The following is a 27,562-nucleotide window of genomic DNA, read 5'->3' on the forward strand; positions in this document are numbered from 1 at the left end:
ACACAGGACAAAAGCTTAAAAAATAATAGAAAATAGATGCTGTTAAACGTGAATGTCCACAGATATGTTGTTACGTGACGAATGAAATCAGGAGCGTGCCAACGCGCATGCCCAGTAAACACAGTAGCGCACAGTCTGGGATGGGCGCCTGTGCTGTGGGAACACAACATCTAACCGAATGATCTCATCCATTGCCACTGCACGGGTCAACACTCCTTTATTTCACCCTAAATAAGAGCCAAGTATCCAAATCTGAAAATGCCGGTAAGATTGTTGTCTCTTATCATTTATCAGCGCGTGTAATCAGTGTGTTGTTATGCCCCACCTTCCCATCATTCCATTGCTTTACGACCGGAATAGCACGCAAATATTTACTGTTATTTGATATTTGCCCATTATCGTGTCATGCTTGTCATATATTTAGTTATTACGCGATGACTGGTGTCCGTTAAATGGACACGGTGGCTCTGTGCACGTCAGGCTAGCCGATTAGCATCACGTCGGGTTTAACGACCGTTGAGGTTTATAACGATCAACTTCACGATATGATAAGAAATCACTTTACGACCCGCCGTAAATAGAAAACAAGCTATGTTATGTGTGTAAAAATAAGCAGTGACGTTAGCTTTTGGTAATTTGATTAGCTGTTAGCTTGATACAGGCCGAGCGGTCATATCCGCTGCCTAGCAACAGCGTTGCGTTCCCATCACCCCTTTCACACCCATAAAACGCGCTTGAAACATTTGCATTAAACACAGTAGAAGCTAAATATTTCACAGAAAATAATGGAAAATGTGTTATTTCTACAAACAAAGTTGCATTTGAACTACCATGGGGGTGAATAATTTATATTCATGTTAATCTGTGTATTAACCTAATGAGATCTGTATCATTTGTGGTTGTCATAGGCATTTTAGCACACCATAATGTATCCCTGGTGCTTCCGTGCAAACTAAGTTTTTTTGTCCGGTTCGATTTGTGACAGAGTAATAAGATGGATAAACCAGAAAGGATGGAGGTGAGTGATAATGTGAAGGTGGTGGTCCGGTGTCGACCCCTCAACGAGAAGGAGAAGATGATGGCGCACAAGCTAGCCGTCACTGTGGATGAGATCAGAGGCACCATTACTGTAAACAAACTTGAGACAATCAGCGAGCCGCCGAAGACGTTCACCTTTGACACAGTGTTCAGTCCAGAAAGCAAACAGCTGGATGTGTATAATTTAACAGCTCGACCCATCGTTGACTCGGTATTAGAGGGTTACAATGGTAATTAAAAGTAAACGTTTCAAAGAGTTTGATACACAATTATAGATTTATTACTGTGTTTACAATGTTGCGTTTTCCACAGGTACCATATTTGCATACGGTCAGACAGGCACAGGTAAAACATTCACGATGGAGGGCGTCCGGGCAGTACCTGAACTCAGAGGCATCATTCCTAATTCATTTGCTCATGTATTTGGTCACATCGCAAAAGCAGAAGGAGACACTAGGTAAGATTAGTTTTCATATTAGTCTGGTGGTCTATAGAGGTGGATCATGACTTGTCATGCCACTTAAGAGACACCTCAGCTTCCTCAGCAGCATGCCCAATATTAAAATAAACTGATGACGTGTCTAACCACAGGTTTCTGGTAAGAGTTTCTTATCTGGAAATTTACAACGAAGAAGTGAGGGACCTGTTAGGAAAAGACCAGATGCAGAGGCTGGAGGTGAGAAACATATATCGCAATAACCCAAAGGCCAAACGTCAAGGTGTCAGTGTCACTCAAACCTGCTCCTCTGGGTTCCCCTGTGTTTTTACTTGTCTTACTAGGGATGCACAACAAATGATCGGTCATATCGGTATCGGCAGATAAATGGTCATTTTTTATATTATCGTATCGGGTTGATAATACAATTTATGCTAAAATATTATAGCCGATAAATCATAAATCATTGCCTATGGTAATACTTCTTCAGCTGCTTGCTGCTCACAGTTAAAATACTGTACAGTATTGTCTTTCTGTCGTGATCATTCACTTAATAAAAATTACGAGTGATACATCCCTCTTAAACATACTCAAAACGCCAGAGTACTTTGCCAAGCCCTCTTAGCCCTCAAACCTTACACTAAGGAAATGCTTTGCCACGCCAGATTTAAAAGCAGGTAAAGAGGGGGCTGATCAAATGGCTAGCGGTAGGTTATTCCATACACGTGGCCCGGCTATTGAGAAGGCCCGATCACCTTTCCGCTTAAGTCTGGTCAACGGAACCTGGAGCAGTAATTTATCAGCTTTCTGTCTTGAGACCTGTTAGATGTGTGGCTTCTGCAGATATACATCAGATATATCGTTTATTATAATATACTGTGCAACGTGTCATGCTGAGCCATTCTGAATTGTAAACTGCAAATATGTGAATGATAAATACTAAAAATGTATTACAGGTGAAGGAGAGACCCGATGTAGGAGTTTATATCAAGGATCTTTCTGGTTATGTGGTAAACAATGCTGACGACATGGACCGGATTATGACCCTCGGCAATAAAAACCGTAAGTGTATTGTCATGATTTTATTAAGTGAATATGTAGAAGCCTGCATTCCTATGTGTACACATTACACAATATTAGTAAAATACGGGGGCACACCTACTTTTTTTGGTCACATTTTAGTATTAATGGCGAAGTACTAAGTAACACAAACAGGTTTCAAAGTGCAAGTTTTTGAAAACCACGTCTTTCTCATTTCCGTGTAAACCCCGCAGTACGCAAGAATGAGAAAATGACATCGTGCGCATGCGTATTAGGTGTGGGGGTGTGGTATACTTGTGTACACCCAAACACAACGAAGAAGAAGATTTTTTGTGCTGCGCAATAGTTTGTTTACTACACCAGTGCTAGAACCACCAGCAGGCACTAATTATTTACCTACAGCAAAATCTTAACACTCATTCACGGCGACGAAGGGTTTTTAAACGGCTCTCTTGGATCAGACTCGGGAGGACGAGAAGATGGAAGGAAAACTTTTGAATGTCCTTACTTTTCGGCATCTTGTTTGTTTGTTTGTATATGTGTGCACGCTTCTCTTCACTATAAATGAGGAGAAATGCAGCGCTCTGTATTGTATGGTCTCTTTAGCGATGAAAGTCCGCCTTCAAATAAACCGTCAAAAGTGACATCAAAGTGATGTTCTCTAAACAGGTCAAGAAACAGTTAACCCACATGTCATTTCTCCTTGTCCAGGTTCTGTTGGTGCGACCAATATGAATGAACACAGTTCTCGCTCTCATGCAATCTTCACCATAACTATTGAGTGCAGTGAGAAGGGCGTAGACGGGGATCAACACGTGCGCATGGGCAAACTACATCTGGTTGACCTTGCGGTAAGCAGGCGAGTCACGAGGAAGACTTTTACTTGAGCTTTAGTCTTTTTTCTATTATTGAGGATAATGTTTTGTTGCTCAGGGGTCGGAAAGGCAAGGGAAAACGGGAGCTACGGGTCAACGTCTTAAAGAAGCCACAAAAATCAACCTGTCCCTGTCTACACTGGGAAATGTTATCTCTGCACTAGTCGATGGCAAAAGCACCCATGTGCCCTACAGGAACTCAAAACTCACCCGACTTTTACAGGACTCCCTGGGAGGAAACTCCAAAACTATGATGGTACGTTCCCATCTTCTGATCAAAGACTTTTCATCAGTGTAGCACACAACTTATTCAAATGTAAACCCTAAAAGAACTGTTAGCAGTTGCTTTAGATGAAACCCTCAACTGAATACATGAAAATTAAAATCTTATGTATTTTCATATACTTCTGTTTTATAATTTCTTGCAGTGTGCAAACATTGGACCGGCAGATTACAACTACGATGAGACCATCAGTACTCTCCGTTATGCCAACCGTGCCAAAAACATCAAGAATAAGGCCAGAATTAATGAGGACCCGAAGGATGCGCTATTGCGGCAATTCCAGAAAGAAATTGAAGATCTCAAGAAAAAGCTGGAAGAAGGTACTTTACTTCATTTTGAGCTATGGGATGTCTAAGGATTATGATGAATCGAGTCTAGATGTGGTTAGAACTGTGATTGCTCCTGTTCAGGTGAGGAGATCTCTGGCTCTGATGGCAGTGGATCTGATGACATGGATGAGGGTGAAGATGAAGTGGGAGCTGATGGGGAGAGATGCAGGAGACGCAGAGGTAGGACCTTATACTTGTTTACCACTCGTGAGAGAAATGATCAAATCAAAGTCGCTGAAGTATTTGCAAGAAAGTGTGCCACATTCTACAGACGTTTAGCCGATATGTATAATTGTATAATGTATAATTGAATGAACAAATTTAGAAACAAATTCTTGACCAACTAAGTTGTAAGGTAAACTTACAGATTACATTGAAATAAATCAACCGCAAAAACCTTTTGATCTGTACATGTCCGTAAGGACAACATCAAGTCTCGCCCTACATTCTTTTTTGCATTCCAGACGTTGTATCACTGAGATGTACTTCACGATAGGGAAGACAAAACAAGGAGTTAGCAAGAGTTTGGCATTGTTTCTAAAACTCCAGCGCTGCATGATACAGCTGTTCTTGTTTGTGATGAAAATACCTGCTGCTCATCACCGCTGCTAATAACATCATCCAATGACATAAAATCGAATTATTGACAAGCAAGCCGTGTTGGTTAATATTCAAACGTTTATTAACCAACAGATGTACAGCATGTAGCTCTTATTATTATACACTTATTAAGTTAACATATGCTTGTAAACAGTGACAGAGCAGAAGTGGAATATAGGATGCATTTGCTCTGACATGAATTCCACAAATGGCTCACTTCTGTATCTGATTACATCACGGTTAACCGGTCCATCTGACAGAATCCATCTGCATCACCTTACTGTTCGGCGTCTGCTGTCTCATTTCACACTGACCCCATTATATATACGTATATTACTGCTATGTAGCTACATGTATTTAGATTTATGTAAACTTTGTCACTTGTTGTATGTACAGAATATGTGTTTTTGTACAAGTGTGTCTTTGAGGGTGCGTTAAAAGTTCCACAAGTGGGTTATACCTTGTCTTGATGTCTACCGCATGGGGTGCCATATCTCGACTTTCTTTGAGGGTGCGTTAGAAGTTCTACATTGGAGTTATACCCAGCATTTGCGACTAACATCTAGCCAAAAAGCAGATATTTTTGTAGCATTTTGGAGTTATTGACCCCTGAAGTTGGCATATTTCACAGTACTCTTCAATGGGCCGTTGCACTTATGGGACATTTTGAGGTGCTACATCTCGAAAACTTTTAAGGGTGCGTTAAAAGTTCTACATATAGGTTATACCCAGTATCCTTGACTACCACCTGGCCAAAAAACAGACAATTTTACTGTAGAATTTCAGAGTTATGGACCCCTGAAGTTGGCATATTTCACAGTACTCTTCAATGGGCCGTTGCACTTATGGGACATTTTGAGGTGCTACATCTCGAAAACCTTTAAGGGTGCGTTAAAAGTTCTACATATAGGTTATATCCAGTATTATTGACTACCACCTGGACAAAAAAACAGACATTTTTACTGTAGCATTTTGGAGTTATGGACCCCTGAAGTTGGCATATTTCACAGTACTCTTCAATGGGCCGCTGCACTTATGGGACATTTTGAGGTGCTACATCTCAAAAACCTTTAAGGGTGCGTTAAAAGTTCCACATAGTGGTTATACCCTGTATCCTTGACTACCACCTGGCCAAAAAACAGACAATTTTACTGTAGCATTTTTGAGTTATTGACCCCTGAAGTTGGCATATTTCACAGTACTCTTCAATGGGCCGTTGCACTTATGGGACATTTTAGGTGCTACATCTCGAAAACCTTTAAGGGTGCGTTAAAAGTTCTACATATAGGTTATACCCAGTATCCTTGACTACCACCTGGCCAAAAAACAGACATTTTTACTGTAATCAGTGTCCAGAAAGGGGCGCACAAGCGGTCTCTTGCACGAGTAGTATGTTTAAGAAGGTGTTATGCGCATATATCTATATATATGCATGTGCGCGGATTACTTTTCTCACGCATTACAAAGATTTAACGGCACTAACACAACATCCGTTTTTTCTGTAATCATTGTCAAGCACTACATTATACAAGGTTTACTGTAGCTCAGTGGTAAGATCATCGCGTTAACAACGCAAGGTTGTGGGTTGGAACCCAGGGGGATTGCACATACCTATGTATATAGGATAAAGCAAGTTAAGACACTTTGGAAAAAAGCGTCTGCCAACTACATACATTTTAATGTAATCACGCATTTATTCATATAAAGGTCTTTAAACTATTAAGGAGAGATTGAAAAATGGTTGCATTGACACGTCCAGTATGTTGACAGTTTCTGGCTGTGGGTAGCAGTTCCGTCTGGTAAACTAAAGGCTGCGTCAGAATCTTTCAGACAGCGCACCAGTATTAACTTCTCTTTCATCCTTGAATGAACAAAACAGGCAAGATTATACCAGAAAGCACATTTTGTATTCTGAAGTATTAAATGAATACAAAGAGTTATGAAAATAGGAAGCACATTAGACTTGCTTATGGCGGCAGTTCTTAAAGGGGCCGTATTGTTAAACCTACTGTTAAGTCACTAATGTTAAAATAAAAAAAGGGAATCAATGTGATTTAGATGCTTAAAGAGTATTCTACCACCTTTTTATATATTTAGAAATAAAGACTGTAAAGTGTTTAAGAACTTAATTGTGACCCTGGACAACAAAACCAGTCTTATGGGTAAATGTCTTGTTTTACAAATTACGCCTTAAATTAATGTATGGTTGTTAGGATAGGACAATATCTGGCTGAGAAACTTTATTTGTGAATAATGATATTACCAGAATAAATGTAATTGATATTGCCTTTTTAAGGCATTCTAATTCTTAATAGGCATTTCAGCACCTTGGGCATTGATAGAAATCACCATATCCCCTGTACACTGAACACTAAAACTAAAAGTCTGCTTTCTGGCATGTTGGTAGACAAAGAGACATGGTATAACACAGCTCTTTAACATTTATCCTCAAAGACAGTTGAGATATGGCACCCCAAAATGTGCTAAAAGTGCAACCACCATTGTACCGTTTTGTGAGATATGCCAACTTCAGGGGTCCATAACTCCAAAATACTACAGTAAAATTGTCTATTTCTTGGCCAGGTGGTAGTCAAGGATACTGGGTATAACCTATATGTAGAACTTTTAACGCACCCTTAAACGTTTTTGAGATGTAGCACCTCAAAATGTCCCATAAGTGCAACGGCCCATTGAAGAGTACTGTGAAATATGCCAACTTCAGGGGTCCATAACTCCAAAATGCTACAGTAAAAAGATCTGCTTTTTGGCAAGATGTTAGTCGCAAATGCTGGGTATAACTCCAATGTAGAACTTCTAACGCACCCTCAAAGAAAGTCGAGATATGGCACCCCATGCGGTAGACATCAAGACAAGGTATAACCCTCCTGTTGAACTTTTAACGCACCCTCAAAGACATACTTGTACAAAAACACATATTCTGTACATACAACAAGTGACAAAGTTTACATAAATCTAAATACATGTAACTACATAGCAGTAATATACGCACTGGCTAAGACCAACAAGAGTATAATAAATTGTATAAGAGCAGTGGATCAGAAGAAAATTCGAATAAGCTTTATTTTCCAATTGTGCACACACAGACAAGCAACGTGTTGTGCTTTCAGGAGCTCAGAAAGAAAAAATACAGTATAGAAAAACACAGGAAATGGAAATATATATATATTAGATAGATTAGATTAGATTCAACTTTATTGTCATTACACATATACAAGTACAGTGTAACGAAATGTAGTTTAGGTCTAACCAGAAGTGCAGTTAGCAAGTGCAGGATATACAGTTAGAATAAATACAGAATACAATAAGAGAATATAATACAGTGGGCATGGACTAGTACAGTGGGCATGGACTATATATATATAGAATAACAATAAAATACATCAATGATGAAAATAATTAATTTACATTAGATGTACAGTTAATTATAAATATGCAAAGTATTACAAAACGTCGTATACTATGCTTTTTACAAATATACACATCATTTACTTAATTATGCATAAACCGTATTGCAGGCTCTGCACTAGAATATTGCACTTACAAACATGTAGGTACTTTTGGATACGATTAATATTCTGAGGCTGCCTAAAAAACGGTCCTATCAAAGTAATATATAGAATGGTAGGGGGAGTGGGTGATGGAGGGTCCACGTGAAGTTCACGTTCATCCAAGGGGCATTCAGCATGTCATGACTTAGACAGCAAGCAGCATCCCATCCTCTGTGCACTCTCTCAAACACGCGCACGCAAAAAAGTTTTTATTTTAAAAACGTAAAAGAAGAGAAACGCGAGATGATCCCTAAGCTAAGCGTGAATAAGAAACTGGAAAAGCGGATTGCTTCGCGTTTTTAAGGTGGAACGGATAGCGTCAATAAGAAACTGCGAATAAGAAGCTGGATTCAGCCTCGTATCAAAACATGCCAACTGCAGTTTGATTGATAGAATGCACAATAAAACATGAATTTCGAAAACGCAGTTATCTGTATTTGCAAATGAATTTGTCAATTGTTGCATTGGTTCTGTAGAAAACCCATTCATTTTTATGTAGTAACTAACACTTTCCCAAATGTTAAGGGAGGAAGAAGGTGTCCCCGCATAAGATGGTGGAGATGCAGGCAAAGATCGAGGAGGAACGGAAGGCACTGGAGGCCAAATTGGACATGGAGGAGGAAGAGAGGAACAAAGCACGTGCTGAACTGGAGAAGAGAGAAAAGGACCTTCTCAAAGCCCAGTAAGATATCATATAATACCAGAACAAGCTAAAGCAAACTTAACGGTTTCTTTTATACACTGTAAAGATGAAGAAAGGGGTAATGTTTTCCATCTCCATCTCAGACAGGAGCACCATTTATTACTAGACAAGCTGTCTGCTCTAGAGAAGAGGGTTATCGTCGGTGGGGTTGATTTACTGGCTAAGGCTGAGGAGCAAGAGAAACTTCTGGAGGAATCTAACAATGAGCTGGAGGAGCGCAGGAAGAGAGCCGAGCAGCTCCGAAGAGAGCTGGAAGAAAAGGAGGTAGAACTAACGCACGCTGAATGAGGAGATTTACTCGTTTTGTCATAGCCCACGAATCATGCGTGTAAATGTGTTTTAAACAGCAAGAGCGCTTGGACATTGAGGAGAAATACACCAGTTTACAAGAGGAGGCTCAAGGCAAGACCAAAAAGTTGAAGAAAGTGTGGACCATGCTGATGGCCGCAAAGTCTGAGGTGCGATGAAGTGCACGCTGCTTACTAAACATACAAGAGCCTGTTTCAGGGTCACACACGTTAACATATCCTATCTGTTTCAGATGGCTGATCTGCAGCAGGAACATCACAGAGAGATCGAAGGCCTGCTGGAGAACATCCGACAGCTGAGCAGAGAACTCCGTCTGCAGATGCTCATCATTGATAATTTCATTCCTCAGGAATATCAGGTCTGTGTGTATTTCTGTGCACAAACACTGGCAGTAAACCGACCGCAGTGGGATGTGACATGACATTTAAAACAGCTAGTGTGTTATGACACCAGATAATAAACCAACATGCAGATTAAGTGCTCGGCAACTTACTGTATCAGATATTGGCTTTGTCATAGGAAGCCACAGTTTGTTTTTGTCCACAGCTTTTTAGCTTTTACGCAAACACTCTTTAGATGAAGAAACTTCATCGGAGGTCACAAGGAACAAAGTCAGTCCAATCTTAACGTTTTTACTACACCATTAACGTAATTTTCTACAGACTTGCATTTGGAAATGACAGCATTATCTACTGCATCTCGTTCACCCAAAAAAGTTTTTTGTCTTTTCCTTTTGTGATTCATCAGATATTTTTACTGATATTATGAATGTGTGAACCGCTCCAATCGCAAACTAAAAATGTAAAAATTGAGCTGGCAATAAACACTAAAGTCCTCATGATTTCCCAAACCGATTATTGTAATAAATGGTTATATTAATAAGTTTAGTATCTGCAAAAGGCACAAGTACCTAAATAAATCACTTATATCACTTATCGTTGACCTTTTTATACTACAAGTAGATTTAAATGAAACCAGAATGTAATTTCTTTCATCCCTCCCTTTTATTCTGCACAGGAGATGATCGAGAACTATGTGCACTGGAATGAAGACATTGGAGAGTGGCAGTTGGTGAGCTTTTCACTATTTCCATCTCACAAATCTCTTCAATCTCAGACGTGTTTGATACTTAGGCCTCATTTAAAAACTGTCATGTTTTCAGAAATGTGTGGCATACACAGGCAACAACATGAGAAAACAGACACCCATATCAGACAAGAAAGAAAAAGATGTAAGTATCCATTTAAAAGGCACATTCATCCAAAAATAAGAAATCTGTCTTTATTTTGGTTACCAAATGTAACCAAAAAGATGTGTTATCTTTAGTTTCCCCACATTCTTAAAAACAAATCTTCTTTTGTGCTCAACACAAGATTTTCATAAAGTTTTGTAACAACTTGAGGACGAGTAATTTTTTTATTTAAGGATGTTTTTGAGAGCCACTTATATTTGTCTGTTTCAGTGTGTTCACTTGCCATGTATTTATCTGTTTTTACATCTCAGCCATTTGAAGTGGATCTTTCTCATGTTTACCTGGCCTACACGGAGGAAAGTATGAGACAGTCTCTTATGAAACTAGAAAGGCCTCGAACGTCGAAGAGCGGGAAGTCCAGGCCTAAAACCGGCCGTAGGTGAGGTCTTTCTCATAAGTTCTTTTCGTTTTATGCATTTGCAGATACAAACAACGTATTTGAATCGGAGGCGCAGTCATAGTGTAAATACATATAAATAGTTTGTCGTAAGATATTGCTGTGTGATTTTGCATGTAGCAACGGTAAACTTTTGAAATGATGTTATCGTTTATAATATATATAAATCGCCTCGCATGTAGATCTGTCATTGCCTCGAGGTCTTAGAACTTGTAAAACAACCTGCTTTTTTATCATTTTTTTAGGAAACGCTCTTCCAAACCAGAGGCTGCTATCGAATCCCTGCTGCAATGAGGCATTTGTCTGATAAGGACCAGATTTATGAATTTGCAAAGCCCACTGTATGTCTTAGGAAGTATTAAGAGTAATCCAGGTGATCTAAGGGCAGTTTGACATACTGTACATCACACGTTTATGCAGGAACTTCACAGCTCCATAGCTAGATTTAGGTGGGGATACATCAACATGTTATGATAGTACTCCACAAGGCACCTTTAAACAAAACACTGTTTCTGTATATTTGACTTTACATTAATGGATATGCTGGCTGCCTCCATCAGGCAAAATGAAATGAATCCACTCTGTTGTTTAACATAATTGGCAGCGTGCAATTGCTTTAGCTCAATGTACACAGGCTATGCTATTCATTTTTATATACTGAGAATGTGCATGCCATTAGCTCAGTTCAATTATAATATGTATTTCCAGTGCACTGTAGTAAAACCGTATTTAAAAATGTTTACATTTTACTGTGTTTTGTCTTGTACTCTACTTAAATTATTAAATTATTTTACAAGGTATAATATAGTGGTGGGTTTATTGTACTGAAATTCCAAACTACGTTTTCTTTTGACAATACTTTATTGATAAATACTTCAAACGTTTCTATAAATATGAGACAACCAGTTATTCTAACAAATGCATGCTTGCAATAGGACATCTAGCGAGGTTTCTTTTGTCGTAAGAGGTTTTGGCAGCAGCGTTTTAAGTTTGACAGGAGATATGGCATGAAGTATTCATCTGCATTTTGCACGGTGCAGTTCTGGTGCTGTGGAGAAACACAGTCAAAAATGTTATATTGAATTTACAAATTAACAAGAGAGTAAGTTGTAACTCTTCCATTTTTGGGTGAACTACCTCTTTAAGGAGGTTACGACGTAAAGTAACATTATCAAGTTGCTAAATGTGTCTAAAGAAATGATTTGATGCTTTACCCCTATATAGGCTGAATAGGAATATAGTCGTCGTCGTAGCATGTTTAGTTCATTGTTTCGACGTGCATCTTTAAGAACTACTGCTGCTCGGCAAAGGCTTCCCTCCTATGTTGTCATAGAAATAAGACTTGTTTGTATTAAAACTGAATAAATGAGATCATTCCGAAAGTATTTTGTTTAAACATCACAAATTGGTGATTATATAATCTGATAAAAATATCAACAGAATTGGACTTACTGAGCAGGCTTGGTTTTTAAACACGTCTCTTACATTCTGGTGAAGAATCTGTAAAAAATAACGTTTGAAATATTGTTAACTAGTGTAAATAAACACATTTCCAAATTTTCTAGAGCGGTAAAAAATGAAGATAAACAAAAATAGACCATTCTTACCGCTTCCGAAGAGTTTTTTAGAATGCTATTTATGCTGTCTATACTTTCCTTCAAGAGAATGGTCTTGACATCCTCCGCTTTTGATTCTGTAACAGCTACACACGCAAGTGCAAAAAGCACGAAGCTCCTCATGTTTGTTAACTATTATTGAGGTGTCCAGATGATCAGGCGCACGTCTCTAACTACATTCAACTTCAGCACTGACACATCAATCTACTTATAGTCTTGAGAAAGGCTGTTGAAAGGTACTCCCCAGATAACAGATAAACTGATAAACATCAAATAACTCTCAAATACACCCCCATTCATCATAAGTGTGTAGTGTGTTGAAAGATGTGAATTACCCTTCAAAATTGAGTAGGGAGGACAATGATAATTCAAAGTTTGGCTAATAAATAGTGTTTAACTGCACATAATTCTTTCCATGTGGAGTGGGACGAGGTTCCATTAATGCAATGTCTTTACATCCTTTACGTTGTGTAAAGGCAATATTCATTGCAGGCCCACGTGGAATCTGCCTGACATTCAATGAACGCCCCACCTATTGTGTGTTTGTGTATTTGATATTTTGTTTTAACTGGTTATGCTTCCAGCTATAAATCAGTTTTTTTTTCTTATTGTTGTATTGAACACATACAGTACGAATAAGACCCAGAAATAAGTTGACCTTTTCGTATTGGGGCATGTTGTCACAAGTAAACCCGCCATTACATAGTATTACATTTATGACAAACTATGAAACAAAATTCCAAAAGCTTTTACATGAGTTTTGATTACATTTATGCATTTGGCAGACAAGCAACTCGCATTGCATTATACTACGCATATGTTTTTGAGTATCTGCAAGCCCTTGGATTGAACCCATGTCCTTGGCGTTGCTTGCACCATGCTCCAACCACAGAGCTACATACTAACTAACGAAATGTGTAAAAAGGATTCATTTTTGGGATCGTAAAGCAACATCACTTGACAGGGAGTGCTATCGATTCAGAAGGGCTTGGACTGGTTTCTGAAAATCTGGAGGGTAATGTCTGCCCTAGTCCCTCCCTAGATCCGGTGTGTTGCCGAAATTGATCTCCCTGTGAGATTTTGACTTCCCTACTTCTCATGGGGAGTCAGATTTTGATACTACACCGACCCTGGTTTTATATATGACTGGCTCACTTCTAAACAGACAGCAGGAGCTTAGGAAGCATCTGACCACTAATGGATGTCAGCAAATCACACAATATTTTGGGCCCTAAATGACACGGGGGCAGTTTCTTAAACCTAGTCTCAGACTAACTTAAATGTTAGAGATGTCCTGATTGAAAACGACTTGCACTGACATATCTTAAAACGTTATGTGCCATAATTTTGTCTCAAGATGCACACCAGTATTGTTTTTTTGTAAAGTATGTATTTGTTTATAACCTGGACCTTAATATAATCATTTCAGTTCAACGTTCATGAAATATGTTTGTATTGTTTTCAACGTAATCATCCGTTACAAAACCTGCAAAACTTTACCGTTATTACGGCATAAAGCTATGAGACATAACAAAGACAATCGTTTCGAGAAATCTGATCATCGATTGCACTTCATTGGACAAATGCAAATGCACTTTATACTGGATTTCTTTTTAATGCAAAATCTACCAATCTTCAAATCGATCTTTTATATGCAGGGGGCGCTGTTGCCTGATAGATGGTGTGTGTTACTATAAATGCATTATGGATGTATTATAAAAAATATGTTTTAATGTATACGTTTTATTTGTAATAATTATATTTTATAATCAAATCATTTTATTTCACTTCAATATCGGATGCTTTATTTTCATACTTCTGAAATTTTTGAACTTGTTTGAATCATTCTTCTTCAGGTTTATGGCCTTTTTTATTGCATTATATCCATGTAAATCGTTTTAATTAATGTATTGGGCATACACACATGCCTGATGCATTTATCTAACATGTACTGTGTAATGTGGTTTTCTAAATACATAAAAAAATATGGTTTTGAATTTTAAAAAGTTTGTTTTAACGGTTCACAAGCAAAGTATTGTTTCACAAGTTTCACAAGAAAATCCAAATAAATGATGTTTGCCTCATAAATATGTAAAAGCACAAGTTAAGCTTAACACACTTTAGCCATGTGCTTCTCTCACCTGCAAGATCTCTGGGGAACTTTTAGAGAAACTAGAGATTATGAGATCTGTTCAAATGAAGGATAACACAAAAACAACTGTATTCTTAATTAAAATGACAGTAAGAATAAATATAGAAATATGAAATGGTGTTACAACCACGTTGCTATTTCAATAAACATGGATATGAATGTAGCTCTGCAAAAACATTTGGTAATCGGAAAAAACTGTCAATCTCATCAAAGTCAATCATGCTTAAGCATTTTTAGTCAGATGAGTAGTACAGCTCTTGCTCAGATGTGGCTTTGTTTTGTGATTCTTATCACTGTTTCTAGAAATGCTCTCTGCAGTTTCCTGTGTGATCAGTCTGTCAGTTTAGCTGTCTGCCTAATACCCAGTAGTGAAACTGTTAATGTTCAGTTATTGAATCTAAACAGCTCTTATACTCGCAATGTTATGTAAATAAATCATTATATGACCAGCCGTAATCAATAAAGTATTAATAACAAATACTAACAACAATTAATCGGAAATGAATTTGAATGTGTGTCACTAAAGCCTCTTGGGTATGTGGTAGAAAAAACTTTTGCCACAGAGAACGACATCTTTTTTGACCAGTTGACCAGATTAAATCTATTGAATTTAGACTAGTCTCACTTCAAAGGCATTCAGGAGATGAGAGAACTGTAAGGTGGAAATAAATTAGCCTCTTAGATCTTGACTAAACAGCGCTATCTGGTGGAACCTTTAGAAAGCTTCAAGTGCATTGGTGTTTTAAGAGATTACCACAAACCACTTTCTATTTAAACCTTATTTGTTTATCTGAGTGACATGCTCAAGCAAACACAATCACCTGGAGCTGAAACATCAGATATAAACACAGGAGTTCTCCATGATAGCGTTAATGTTTTAAGTTTAGCGTTTACTCTTCAAAAAACAACTTTCTGCCAGGTTCACTTCCAGGAATTGGCAATTAGCATACAGTTTAGATTGGTGGTATGGTTCTGTTCTGGGCAAAACTCCCTGCCCATCCATACAGCCAGCACGAATAAGAGAAGGGAGCGCAGCGATAAACTACCTTAGGGTAAACAAACAGAACAAGCAGATTTCACTAGTTTTAAAGACATTTAAGCGTAACACATCAATTAAAATGTAGCTGAGTCGTATGAAAAGGAATAACAGAAGTCGAGTCCGGATGTAAATGTGAGGTGGAGCTGGGGATGGAGGAGGGTAATTTGCTCCTGAGCAACGGGATAAGCTGCTATTATCTGAATGAATTTTAAAACGGAAGCTGTGATTGCGTCGTATTTCGGTAACACTTTACATTAAGGTACCCTTTATGAAGCATTTATAAATGTGTTCATTAATGATACATAAGTCATTTACAAATGCATTATGAAGCAGTTATAACTGCATGAATAAAAAGAGGGATTCTTACCTGCCAAATAGTGAGCCATGTTCAACTCACATGTTATAAATGCTTAATACATTTATTTATTTATCATTTATTTGACTGGAAAGCATATTCATTATCTTGATGATGTTTGCAATATAGGCTGTCAGACTGGACGCTGTAGGGTGTTCTGTTGTTTTTCTTATACCTGCTCACTATTTGGCATTAAAACTGCTTTATAATGCATTTGTAAATTACTTATTAACACATTTATAAATGCTTCATAAAGGGTACCTTAATGTAAAGTGTAACCCGTATTTCTATAGAAGAGGCAAGGTGATGCAAGTGTGACTTGCGTGACTTGCCAGAAGTCTAAGGGTTATACGCTTGATTTCAGTAAAGGAACAGTTGATCCAAAAAAGAAAATTCTGTGTTTATTCACTTACCCTTTAGTTGTTTCAAATCTATGTACATTTATTTGTTCAATTAAACACAAAATGAGATATTTTAAAGAATGTTGGAAAGCAAATAGTTCTGGGGCACTTTTAACTACAATTGTCTTTTTCCTACAATGGTAGTCAAGAACTGTTTGGTTACAACCGATCTTCAAAATATTTCTCTCTGTGAGAAGAGCAAGAACAAAGAAATGTATTCAGACGGTGATGTCCATTTTTGGGTGAACTGTCCTTTTAAGCTAGTAGAAAGGGCGGGGTTAACCTTGTTACCATGAATGATGTCACCAAGCTATGCCAACAGTGATTGGCTGATAGGGGATGGGTATCTGTCAGTGACTTATGCTGCGTTCCATACACCTGGGATTTGAGTTATTTCCCACCTCAAACCCGAAAATAACAGCTAGTAACATTACAGGTATTTAGAAGCCTTAAAACGGCATCATTACAGAAATGATTTCCGGGTAAGGTTTAAAATATCCCAAATCGGAGGTGCAGCAAGTAGAAATATTGTAGAACTGGGTTTTATGTTTCCGTATTCAAGTAAAGACCTAAATATATAAAAGTGGCCATATTCTAATAAAGATGTTAAACTAAAAATGTAAAGTATAAAGTTACCATTTAAGATTTTAAAACGTAGTCCAAGTGTCACCAGTTTAACAAGTATAGCATATTTATATTCAGTTAATTGCAGATATTGGCAGTTTTTTATGATCAGACTAAAAGAAGATACTTTCAGAAATGTTTCAGTGTGTCTATACAATGAATTTAATGGAGTCTACATTGTTTGGTTGCCAGCCTTGATCCTTATATCCTCCATTAAGCAATTCCCATTAAAATTTACAAGAGGTTAGGTAAATGATCAACCCTTTATCAGGCAAAATATAACAATTTACACCCTAAAATTTGGTAAAAAGAAGTATATACGCTTTAGATGTCTAGGCACAACTGTCAAACCAAGAGTTCATTAAATGACACAAACACTCAGCAAAAATATAACAACAAAAATGTCTACAGAGAAGAATCGACAGATTTGTATGTAGTATATTAGGTACATGCCTGATAACGCAATCAATCACAGCGGTACCAAGAGCTGGCGTCTGAATCCAAAATAGGATTAACAAAAAGTGTTGCATCCTCACCAGATTCTTAGCCTTCCTGTCGTCTCTTTTCGGACTGTGAATAGCTCACACCTGCACACTAAATAATGTTGGGTTAAAAATAACCCAACTATGGATTGGTATAGTACCTTCCCAACTATGGGAATGAATTGGGTAAAAAAGCAATTGGGTTACAAGTAACCAAACAGTTGAGTTTACTGTACATTTTTATTTATGACATCATTTTATAAATACAGCATACATTTCAAATTCTGATTGTTTATTTGTACAATTTGTTTAAAACAATACAATGTACTCAATTTTGGTGGGGTTGGCATTTCATATATGTCTAAAACGTTCAAAATACACTAATTAAAAATAAAAACGTACACAGGACATAATAAACGAAAACATACATTACATTTGGAACACATGTGCATTTACAAATCACACAAGTACCAAATGTGCAGAAACTACGTACGCATTCAAATCACAAATGTGTACATACTGTACAACAATTCGGAACACAAATGTGCATTTACCTAACACAAATTCAAACAAAGTGCACATATATTAAGAACAAATGTGCACGTACCATAAACACATTAAAATCACAAACGTGTACATACACTGCACAAATTCAGAACATGTGCATATAATATACACAAACGCAAAACACAAAATATGCACATACCTTACACAAATTCAGAAGGCAAAATCTGTCTACACAGAGGACATACTGTATACAAAAAAAGCATACAATAATAAGCACTTTACAAAGTATGCATTGTGTCAGACACCTTCACCTTTATGCCTGCGGGCAACTGGAACTACTCACTGAATACAACGTGTTGAAGGAACTCCTCCAGGAAAATTATAGACTGAATGCTACAAGAACTCCCATATGGAAGCAGAGGGCATGGATACGTTATGTCATAGATGTAGAACATTTTGAAGCATCCACTGCTTTGAGTAAGTTCTCCTGTTCAACTGCCTCGCCTTAGAAAATGGTGAAAACCTGGGAGGAATTCTCTTTGTCCCCATGCACCAAGATATGTGGATCCTGGCATATTCGTTCCAACCTTAAGAGAAAAAAGAAACTACATTTCATGCTAACAATATAAACAGTGTTACACTGTCTTAAAGTAACACAGAAGCAGCACTGCAGAATCACAGAGTTTATGTACACAGAGCAGTGCAACAGCTGGCCCATGTTATTCCTTTTTGATTTGACCTACCCTTTGGGTAGTAATATAGCTGTTTGTGCATACAAAGAATCTGCAATTAAAGGCCACAAATAAAGGACTTTATATCCAACAAATCTGTTCCTGAAACACGTTATTTATAGTCCTGTCATTCTGTCACTGAGTAATATACAGTGGTTCTCAACTCCGGCCCGCAAGATCCACTCATGGAGAGTTGTGCCCCAATCACGATAAAACGCACCTGAACTTCTCGCTAAATCTATTGTGGTGTCTGACTGCTGCAACATGTAACTTGCTGGTCCGAGCGTCCGGCGTTACTCACTGTAAACCCGAATGTTCAAAGTAATGAAATAGTTAAAGTAATGTAAACTAATTTTATGTCTAAAAATGTACTAACTTCAATATTTTGAGTTCCTGTAACTAATTCTTACTTTTGAGTTAGTTTAACTTAGTTTAAATAAGTTAATTCAAGACGATTTGTGGAGAATGAATTTCAGAATGAATTTTCATTTTTTTAGAAAGCTAATGATGAATGTTCATCTTGGATATTTAGAAGAGTTTGTTGTATTTATTACTTTTGGAGTTACATCATTCAGAAGAGTGGCGCTTATACTCGCGATGTGGGAGGTGCCATAGCAGTCATGTGTGTTACATCACTCTCTGTGAAGACACTTTGTTAGTTGTTAAAGTAGCTGAAATGTTTAGGTTATCTTTCTTTTATTTAACTGTACATTTCTATGGTGTTCAAAATTAAAAGTATTTAGTACAACAACTACAAATTTTTGTTTTTTTTTGTTTTCCCAACTTATTAGGATTAACAGTGTAGTTGAGTGATTTTTGTGATGTACTTCCTGTATCGGTACACATTTCACCAGGCATTTTTATTAACATTGGTAACTGGTTAGAGAAGTGTTGCTTATAGTCTTTCTGGTAATGTTTTATCAATGCTAGCCAGCACCACTTGGGCAAACTTGGGTAACGTGAACTAGTATTATAGTCGGAAGTCGGAGGAAGAGAAAACTGACTAAAGATCACAACAAGCAAATAGCTATAGCAAAATTTAGGACATATTTGACGTTTCGATCAGTAACGTTACACATTAATGTTATAACAGTAATACACATTATAAAACGATAGTGCTTACCTTTCGTAATCATGCTGCTGTTGTTGTCTGTTGCCCAAATATTCCAATTGCATAAAAATGACCCCCGAAAATTTTAGACCGCAACCACATTTTCATTGGTTGGAGATTTTATTTTTTATAAATCCAACAAATTTGCCATCGCTGTAAGCCACTCCTTCCCGAGACGATTGTAAACTCCGGCCTCAGTTGTCAGTGAAAGTAACCCAACCTGTAACCCAGCGAACTTGGTTCCACAAAAAATAGCCAACGCTTAGATAATAACCAGATAAAATGCATTCCCATTCTGCTCAGCACAGCGAATGGGTAGAAAAAATAACCCAACTTTTTATCTGGCCTATTTTCCTGCTACTTTCTACTGTGGTTCACATCATATATTTACTTGTATGCTAATATAGAGAGCCGACACAGATCCTAGTATATCCACTTAACAGTGAACCATGAATGGCGACCTTATAGTCATCCCAACATATTAAGCTGGGGTGAGGGAGAGTGTTTTAGTAGAATAAGAAGAATTAAACACGTCCTCCTACCTAAATTTACTGACGCAAGTCTTTGCTGCTTCCTGACCTCTATTTCTGGAAAGTTAGTCTAAAGCACATAATCCTGAAACCGAAAATTATTCTCTCGGTTAATCTCCACCTTTTGACCTACTTTAAAAATTGTATTCGAAACATGACTGACTGTATCTGGTGTTTCACTTGCACAACGCTTTGGATTAAAATATTTAATGTTGTCTGCTGACATATGAATATGTTAATAGATTGTTTACATTTTTCATTCTTTATGCATCTTCAAGTCATTTCAAATGACTTTCTTCTGCAGAACACAAAAGATGATATTTTTCAAGAACAACATTGGCCCCCTTCACTTCCATTGTATGAACACAAAACCTCTGAAGCATTTCTCAAAATATCATCTTTTGCGTTCCACAGAAACTCACAGGTGTTGAGCTACATGAGGGGATAATCAATAACCAAATTGTTATGTGAACTATCTCTATTTCATATGACTTTATATATCTGCTGACCTCAATCGACCTCCAAACGCATCACACTCACAAAAGGTCTAGATCTGATCTCCACACCGCATCAAACTATAAATAATATCTTTTAATACTTCTCTTCATACGTCTGACCATATGTCTGACCCAGTCAGTGTTTCTTCCCCTGAACTCTCACCACCCACTCATGCCCCTGTGTCTTTCCATCATAATGGTAAACGTTATACTCTTTTACTTGTCATCCCCCCCCAAACTCAATTTTTAAGAAGTGACCCACATCCTGTCTTGAAAACCCTTTCACCTACAGGTCAGCATGTGCAACACTCTGCAGCCTTTGGCCTGCTGCAGAAACCATAACGTGACAAGCTAAAAAGATCAATATTTCTGTGGACCACTTCAACTACGACATCCCAAGTATAAATACATGTTATCTCACTCCCGAGGTTTACCTTTGTTGAAATTCGACAGACAATAGACTGGAATGGCCACAATACATTTAAAATGCTGATTAAATGACAATGTAGCGCAAAGGTCCTACATCACGTTTATAGGTATAGTTGTTGTCCAAATCTACAAAAGCTAATACTTTGAATAGAACATTAAGTAATAACCTCTGCTATTTATGACCAGGTTTTAAGACATTTTACCTGGTGGCCAGATCTGTGACTCATAAAACCGTGTATGAACACATTTTAATAAATATAAATGAAGGGTAATTCTTCACAGTACATTTCTCGTGTGAGTCATGTTTTAGTCTCAAGAGATACTGGTGGTAAGCTATTTTCTCCCCAATGTGGAGAAGCAGCGCAGCGTTAGAAACTAGGGTTGAAATTTCCTCTATTTCACATATCACCACACCATCTCTGTCAAGTATGCAGAAATATACACCCCCTCCCCTCCATCTTCAGAGATTGGGGCAACTCTCATGCTCGTCGCCTTTGGCCGCAAAGTCTTCTGGGGTTGGAGAAAGTAAATCTGGGGAAGTTCATCTGGTTCGGTACGGTTGAGTAATGTTAAATGGAAGGATCTATGGATTTTGGAAATTACCACACTGACATCAAGACGTGTCAATGAGGCCGAGTGACTTCAATGACTCTTCATCAAAAAAAGACACATAGGTGTAATGGTTTCGACAAACCAAATGTGTGAAACTCAAGATGAACGATGCACGAATGAGGAAACGTTTGTGATTGTATAGCAGTACTACTCTAATAAAGAAGGTTAAGCATGTAAAGCGCTGTTTTCGTTCTTGTCATTCGTAAAATCATAGAAAATTTAAAATCTTATTAAGCACTCATACATGTGTGCCTCAAAGTCACAGCAATGAAAATAACATTAAGGTAAATTCCACTGAATAGAGATTGTGGGTTGACAGAGGTATACCTCTTTATTTAACAGCTGATGGTGTTAAGACAAGACAAATGCTAGAAATGTTGAGTTATCACATTGTTGACATGAAATGAGTCATGACACGAACGTTTTCTAAATTCACTGGTATTTGCACCTTTGTAGCATGACATGCAAAAATGTGCACACTTAGCTATGACATTTAAAATTCATATCAAAAATATATGATTTACTCACTGGAAGCATTTTCCTGAGGTTGGGTTGATTGATATGTCCGAATGCATTCATTGTATGTAGATTTGAACACATAATAAGGTATAATCTGCACATGATATGTCAGGACTGTAAAATAGTGCAAATACTGCGTAGGAATTTAAACACATTATTACTCGTCCACCTCACATGACCCAGTTTTTATTTGGAGGGACACAGGAAAAATTGTGTTTTGCTTAAAAGTTATCATTTGTTTGAATTTCTTTACATCTATGACACTCCCTTGAGTAATAACCGTTCATTTTACTGTCCGTCACACCTGAGTGGCTTTTTGCAAAAGAACGGTTCATCCCAAAATAAAACTTGTCTGACAAGTGAAGCAATACGAATAGTTAAGAGTCACAGTGCATAAAACTAAATATCTTCACAATACACTGAAATTCAATAATCCAATATTACTAAAATACTACAAAGATTTACAGAATGTGCAAATGAGTAATATATTTTAAATGTTCATATACAGTTGCACTTTATATAACAGTATGCACACTTTCAGTGTACTTCTACAACAAAAAACTGCTCTAACTACAAGTACTACAGGTTATGTTTAGGTGCAAGATGGTTCTGGATGAGAACGTAGGAATTACAGTCACACAGGAAGTAAATAGTATGTACATGGGTAACAGGACTGTAAAACAAAGTGCTACCTTTTCTCGAAACATATTGTTCTGTAGCAGCTGTTTTCAAAGAAGCATGCCATAATGACAATGTAATATAATAATATGTGAAGTAGGACTGGGAACTACCTGTCGAAGGCCTCCTCTTTGGCACATATTTACACAAATGTATATAATGAACTGTTTCTTCCCAATTATATGCAGTTAGCGCGGCATAGGTTTGAGATGACTCTTGGTCTCATGTGTGTGATTATTCAACTGCACTGTTTTGGATGGGGTTTCAGTGAGAGACGCTCACCTACAAGGTTTGTGGTTGAGACTGGTGCAGTGGTGCAAGATGCTCTCTAATTTGCAGGTGTAGAACAAGCTGTTTGTGCATCGGCTCATCCCAAACTTCCCCAGACTCTTTTGCTTCTGTACATGTGACATTCACAGAGGAACGTGGAGCTACTGACCTTCTTCTCCGATCTTTACTGATCTTTTGTTGTCAGTTTGGCAGTGGTTCCCTTCTGAATTGAACCACTAGCCTATTACATTTATTGACTTTAAAGCAGTTAGTAATGAGTCATCATTTCAGGGGTCATGGTTGACATGGTTGTTTTTGTGTAGCTGGGGCTTCAACTAATAATTATTCTTAGCTCATCGACGGATTTCCCTCTGTGTGGCCTGAGAAACTGTTAGTACGTGCAAGCCTACAACTTCCTGATAAGCTTTTTTTAGCTGCAGCTAATTCCTCAATTGACGGGAAATAGACTATTACAAAATTTGAGTTTCAATTACACTTCACATATGCACAATATAGCACTGCTGATTATGTGTTCTCGTTTGAATAGAGAAGGTGGTGCTGACCTTATAGAGAAGGTGGTGCTGACATCACGCTGTGTTGCATGCTGGGTGTCGCGGCCATATTTGTAGGTGGTAGCGGCAAGTCGCACAGTCATTTAGGACAGAAACTAGACAACGGAATACGATCTTTTTGTTTTCCGACTTGTAAACAACACGAAGGAAATCACAGAGGATCACGTATCAGTTGCTATTAAACAACCTCTGAAGATGGCGGCGCCGCATGTGCAACGCGCCGTGATTGACAATAAAGTAATTTGTATGGCCAGTTAGACTTAACGTAATAATTTAAGGCAGCATTTGAGCCAAAGTTTTGATGTTAGAATGGGTGGACATTTTTAAAGTGTAGTCAATCTTACTAGCTCTGAGACAGAATCATGCATACACACATGGGTGTAGAATACGCGGGGGACATGCCCCCTCACTTTAAGGTCAAGATTTTTCTGTCCCCCGCACTATTTGACATACCGCTGCCACCATTCTCGCCCTCGTTCTCTGGTTTGTTATGTAAGGGATAATGTACCAGCAGCTGGTTGTTATAGCAGAAATAAGCCACCTGTGATCAGGTCTTGAATCACGCTGAACAGGTTTATTTCGTGATAGCAGCCTGCTGCTTGTACGTCATCCCGCTTATTACACACTTAGCAGTTGAAATTTTAGCCAATAATACATTTTTATGTTATTTCTCATACATATCCTGGCTATTGTTATCTTTTGAATGCTGCTCTGGTGAAATAGAGTCGCAATGTCCTGATGAAAGAGCAAAATCTACATTCTTCCACTATATACATATACAGGGTAAATGGGTTCACCCATATCCTAATTTGTAAACTGAAACCAACTGCGTAATTCATAAACATCTGCGCTTTGACCTTTTAATATTACTATAAAAAGGTGTCAATTTGTCAGTTCCACACTGAGAAAAAACAAACGACTCTGAAAAGCAAAATAACGTGACAGTTTAACAAGATAAAATCTCACCCGAAACCTTATCATCACTTGCGGACAGGAGACACCATTAAATGTGACCCCATGCATGTGGAGAAAACTGATCAAATAGTAGATTACATTTAGGTACATGATGTATATCACATTTTCTGATTTTTAAAGAATTTATTTTTGCAAATTATGGTGGAAAATAATTATTTGGTCAATAGCAACAGTTCATCTCAATACTTTGTTATATACCCTTTGTTGGCAATGACAGAGGTCAAACGTTTTCTGTAAGTCTCCACAAGGTTTTTACACACTATTGCTGGTAGTTTGGCTCATTCCTCCATTTAGAGTAAGATTATCAGTGGTCTTGTATGTCTTCCATTTTCTAATAATTGCTCCCACAGTTGATTTCTTCACACCAAACTGCTTATCTATTGCAGATTCAGTCTTCCTAGCCTGGTGCAGGTCTAAAAATTTATTTCTGGTGTCCTTTGACAGCTCTTTGGTCTTGGCCATAGTGGAGTTTAGAGTCTGACTGTTTGAGGTTGTGGGCAGGTTTATTTAATACTGACAGAGGAGCCTCTTAAAGAACAAGTTACAGGTCAGTGAGAGCCAGAAATCTTGCTTTTTTGTAGGTGACCAAATACTTATTTTCCACCATAGTTTGATTTTATAAAATTCACAATTGTGATTTCTGGATTTTTTTCTCATTCTGTTTATCATTCTGATGAAAATTACAGGCCTCTCTCATCTTTTTAAGTGGGAGAACTTGCACAATTGGTGGCTGACTAAATACTTGTTTGCCCCACTGTATATATATCTGTATATATATATATATATATATAAAATGTTAATACATATATTTAATATATAGAAGAAATTTATCATATAATATATAGTCCACAAAAAGGTAACTATTAAGACAAACAATACACTTGCTATTGTGGTAGTTATTACTGCAAAATATTTTAAATTAATTCAGGTTTGTGATTGATTTGAATAAAATAGTTTGAACAAAATATGATTGATAGTGTAAGAAGGAATGTGTAAACATAAAATGAAAGTGTGGGTTATAGCGAATTCGTACAAATTAGTCAAATACGAATCGCAAAAACATATAAAAACTCCTACCCCAACTCTCTAACCGTCACTGGCACAAAAGCAGATCATGTGACATGGCCAGCTTGTAAAATATCTGGTGTTAAATCGGGTCATGTAAACTAATCTTAATGTACTAAAGGTCAAACAGACATTATGCGGATCTAGACAGTTTCAGAGGCAAACACATGGGCTTTTTTAATTGTCATGTCTACAAAAACTAGGGATGCAACAATACAGCTCACCCAAGGTTTCGACTCAACTTGTACAAATTCCTGGCATATTGAATAAATGTAAAGATTTACACTGGCAGCTCACAGCAGTTTTTGGTTTACTGTTCATCAACATGCCAGTAAAATAAGCTTCTTGAAGAGGTTTTGCACATCAGAGTATTTAACTTTAATTAAACTTGCGATTGCTGTAATGGAAGTAAACGTTTGGTGCGTGTTTATCACTGCCGACACTAGCGCTCAATGGGAAAGGCCAAAGATAATATAGCAACAAGGTGCGCACTGCCATTGCAATAAATTGGAAGAAGCTGCAATGACCTAAATAGATGTCCGAAAGTCAGCCGAGTGGCATGACTGTCATTAAACGGACTTTGGGATGGTGCTATAGATGCTCTTTCTTCATGTGCTGGGTGAGAGCAACGCGAATGTGCTGGTTTCGTATGAGGTGTAAAAATACATTCTTGATGAGACAAAATTCTGTCATTATCACCTGGGCATACACTTTAAGCCACCCCGTCTCTGTTCATCAGCATTATACTCAACAGCATATTACTCGTGGGGATGGGTTTATCTTTCTCAGCGCACAGACATACAAACAAACAAACACAGAGCCAGTTCAGAGTGTAAAGAAGCTCACAGAAATAATTTAAACGCAAAACTGCAATTCACTTGGACGTATTGAACCATGGAGGTCGTACCGAATGGTTCAATATTACATTGAGAATGGTGGCATCGCTAGAATTTAACTGTGCCCTCACTGTCTCTTTTAGACAGATATCAACAGTTATATGAGTTATACTTTTAAATAATGTTAAAAATGACTGTCAATGTTATTGGTGCTGTGTTCTTGTTTTATTAGCTTTTACATCTCATCATGACGTCTGTTTCTGAAAACCATTGCTCAATTAAGAAACATAGCAAGACAGCTGGCATATTGAACCTCAATCTCCAAACAATTCACACAGGCAATATTACCATAATTTAAAGTTGCTATTGTTTTCCAAGTGGGCAGTAAGATGCTCAATGAAACCCCTGGTATTTCCCCCTGAAAAATCTATTTAGGAACTATCAGCTTACATCATGGCTATATTTGAGGTGTGATCGCATGCATGTATGTGGTATATACTTCCTGCTTTAAGGCCTATATAAATGCTAGAGTGCAGAACAAGATCATTATCTCTAGAAAGCATCCCTTTCAATAACATGAAAGTACTCATTCTTGTCATTCTGTTCACCATGTGCTCTGCACACGAAGACTTCTTCAACACAATTCTAAGAGAACTGGAAGGTCTTAGTAAAGCGACTCATTTCATGGTGAGTAAACTACATACATTTTGCAAACAAATACAGGAGAAT

At 37.7% G+C, this 27,562-nt stretch overlaps 2 protein-coding genes across 3 annotated transcripts in view; one reads left to right on the forward strand and one right to left on the reverse strand.

Moving 5' to 3' along the window:
• Positions 1-91: 91 nt before the first annotated feature.
• On the forward strand, positions 92-11,633 carry kif3a (kinesin family member 3A). Of its 2 annotated transcripts, none has more exons than XM_079479701.1 (17): positions 92-264; positions 986-1,268; positions 1,351-1,495; positions 1,630-1,714; positions 2,431-2,536; positions 3,227-3,366; positions 3,449-3,646; positions 3,819-3,993; positions 4,084-4,182; positions 8,697-8,853; positions 8,958-9,138; positions 9,222-9,332; positions 9,416-9,541; positions 10,201-10,254; positions 10,346-10,414; positions 10,687-10,814; positions 11,078-11,633. In XM_079479701.1, the coding sequence occupies exons 1-17, from the start codon at positions 259-261 to the stop codon at positions 11,124-11,126; spliced, it is 2,112 nt and encodes a 703-aa protein (XP_079335827.1). In that variant the 5' UTR covers positions 92-258; the 3' UTR covers positions 11,127-11,633. The 2 variants fall into 2 exon arrangements, with proteins under 2 accessions (XP_079335827.1, XP_079335828.1); XM_079479702.1 differs by lacking the exon at positions 92-264 and adding an exon at positions 406-837.
• Positions 11,634-11,683: 50 nt separating this feature from the next.
• The window catches only part of LOC306907599 (uncharacterized protein), a 47,541-nt gene continuing 31,662 nt past the window's right edge, over positions 11,684-27,562 (reverse strand). The window contains exons 3-5 of the mRNA XM_079479809.1: positions 12,285-12,332; positions 12,047-12,151; positions 11,684-11,880 (exon numbers count right to left, since the gene is read on the reverse strand). Of these exons, the coding sequence (XP_079335935.1) occupies positions 11,773-11,880; positions 12,047-12,151; positions 12,285-12,332 (261 nt within the window). The 3' untranslated portion in view covers positions 11,684-11,772. The remainder of the gene's footprint in view (positions 11,881-12,046; positions 12,152-12,284; positions 12,333-27,562) is intronic.

The sequence above is a fragment of the Barbatula barbatula genome (genome assembly GCF_947034865.1).
Source record: "Barbatula barbatula genome assembly, chromosome: 18".
Lineage (NCBI taxonomy): Eukaryota > Metazoa > Chordata > Actinopteri > Cypriniformes > Nemacheilidae > Barbatula > Barbatula barbatula.

Bases quoted from the DNA above. Each gene is read 5' to 3' on its own strand.
- kif3a (XM_079479701.1), top strand. The intron at 4,183-8,696 runs GTAGGACCTTAT...CCAAATGTTAAG, and splicing joins GAGATGCAGGAGACGCAGAG to GGAGGAAGAAGGTGTCCCCG. The intron at 10,255-10,345 runs GTGAGCTTTTCA...TCATGTTTTCAG, and splicing joins ACATTGGAGAGTGGCAGTTG to AAATGTGTGGCATACACAGG.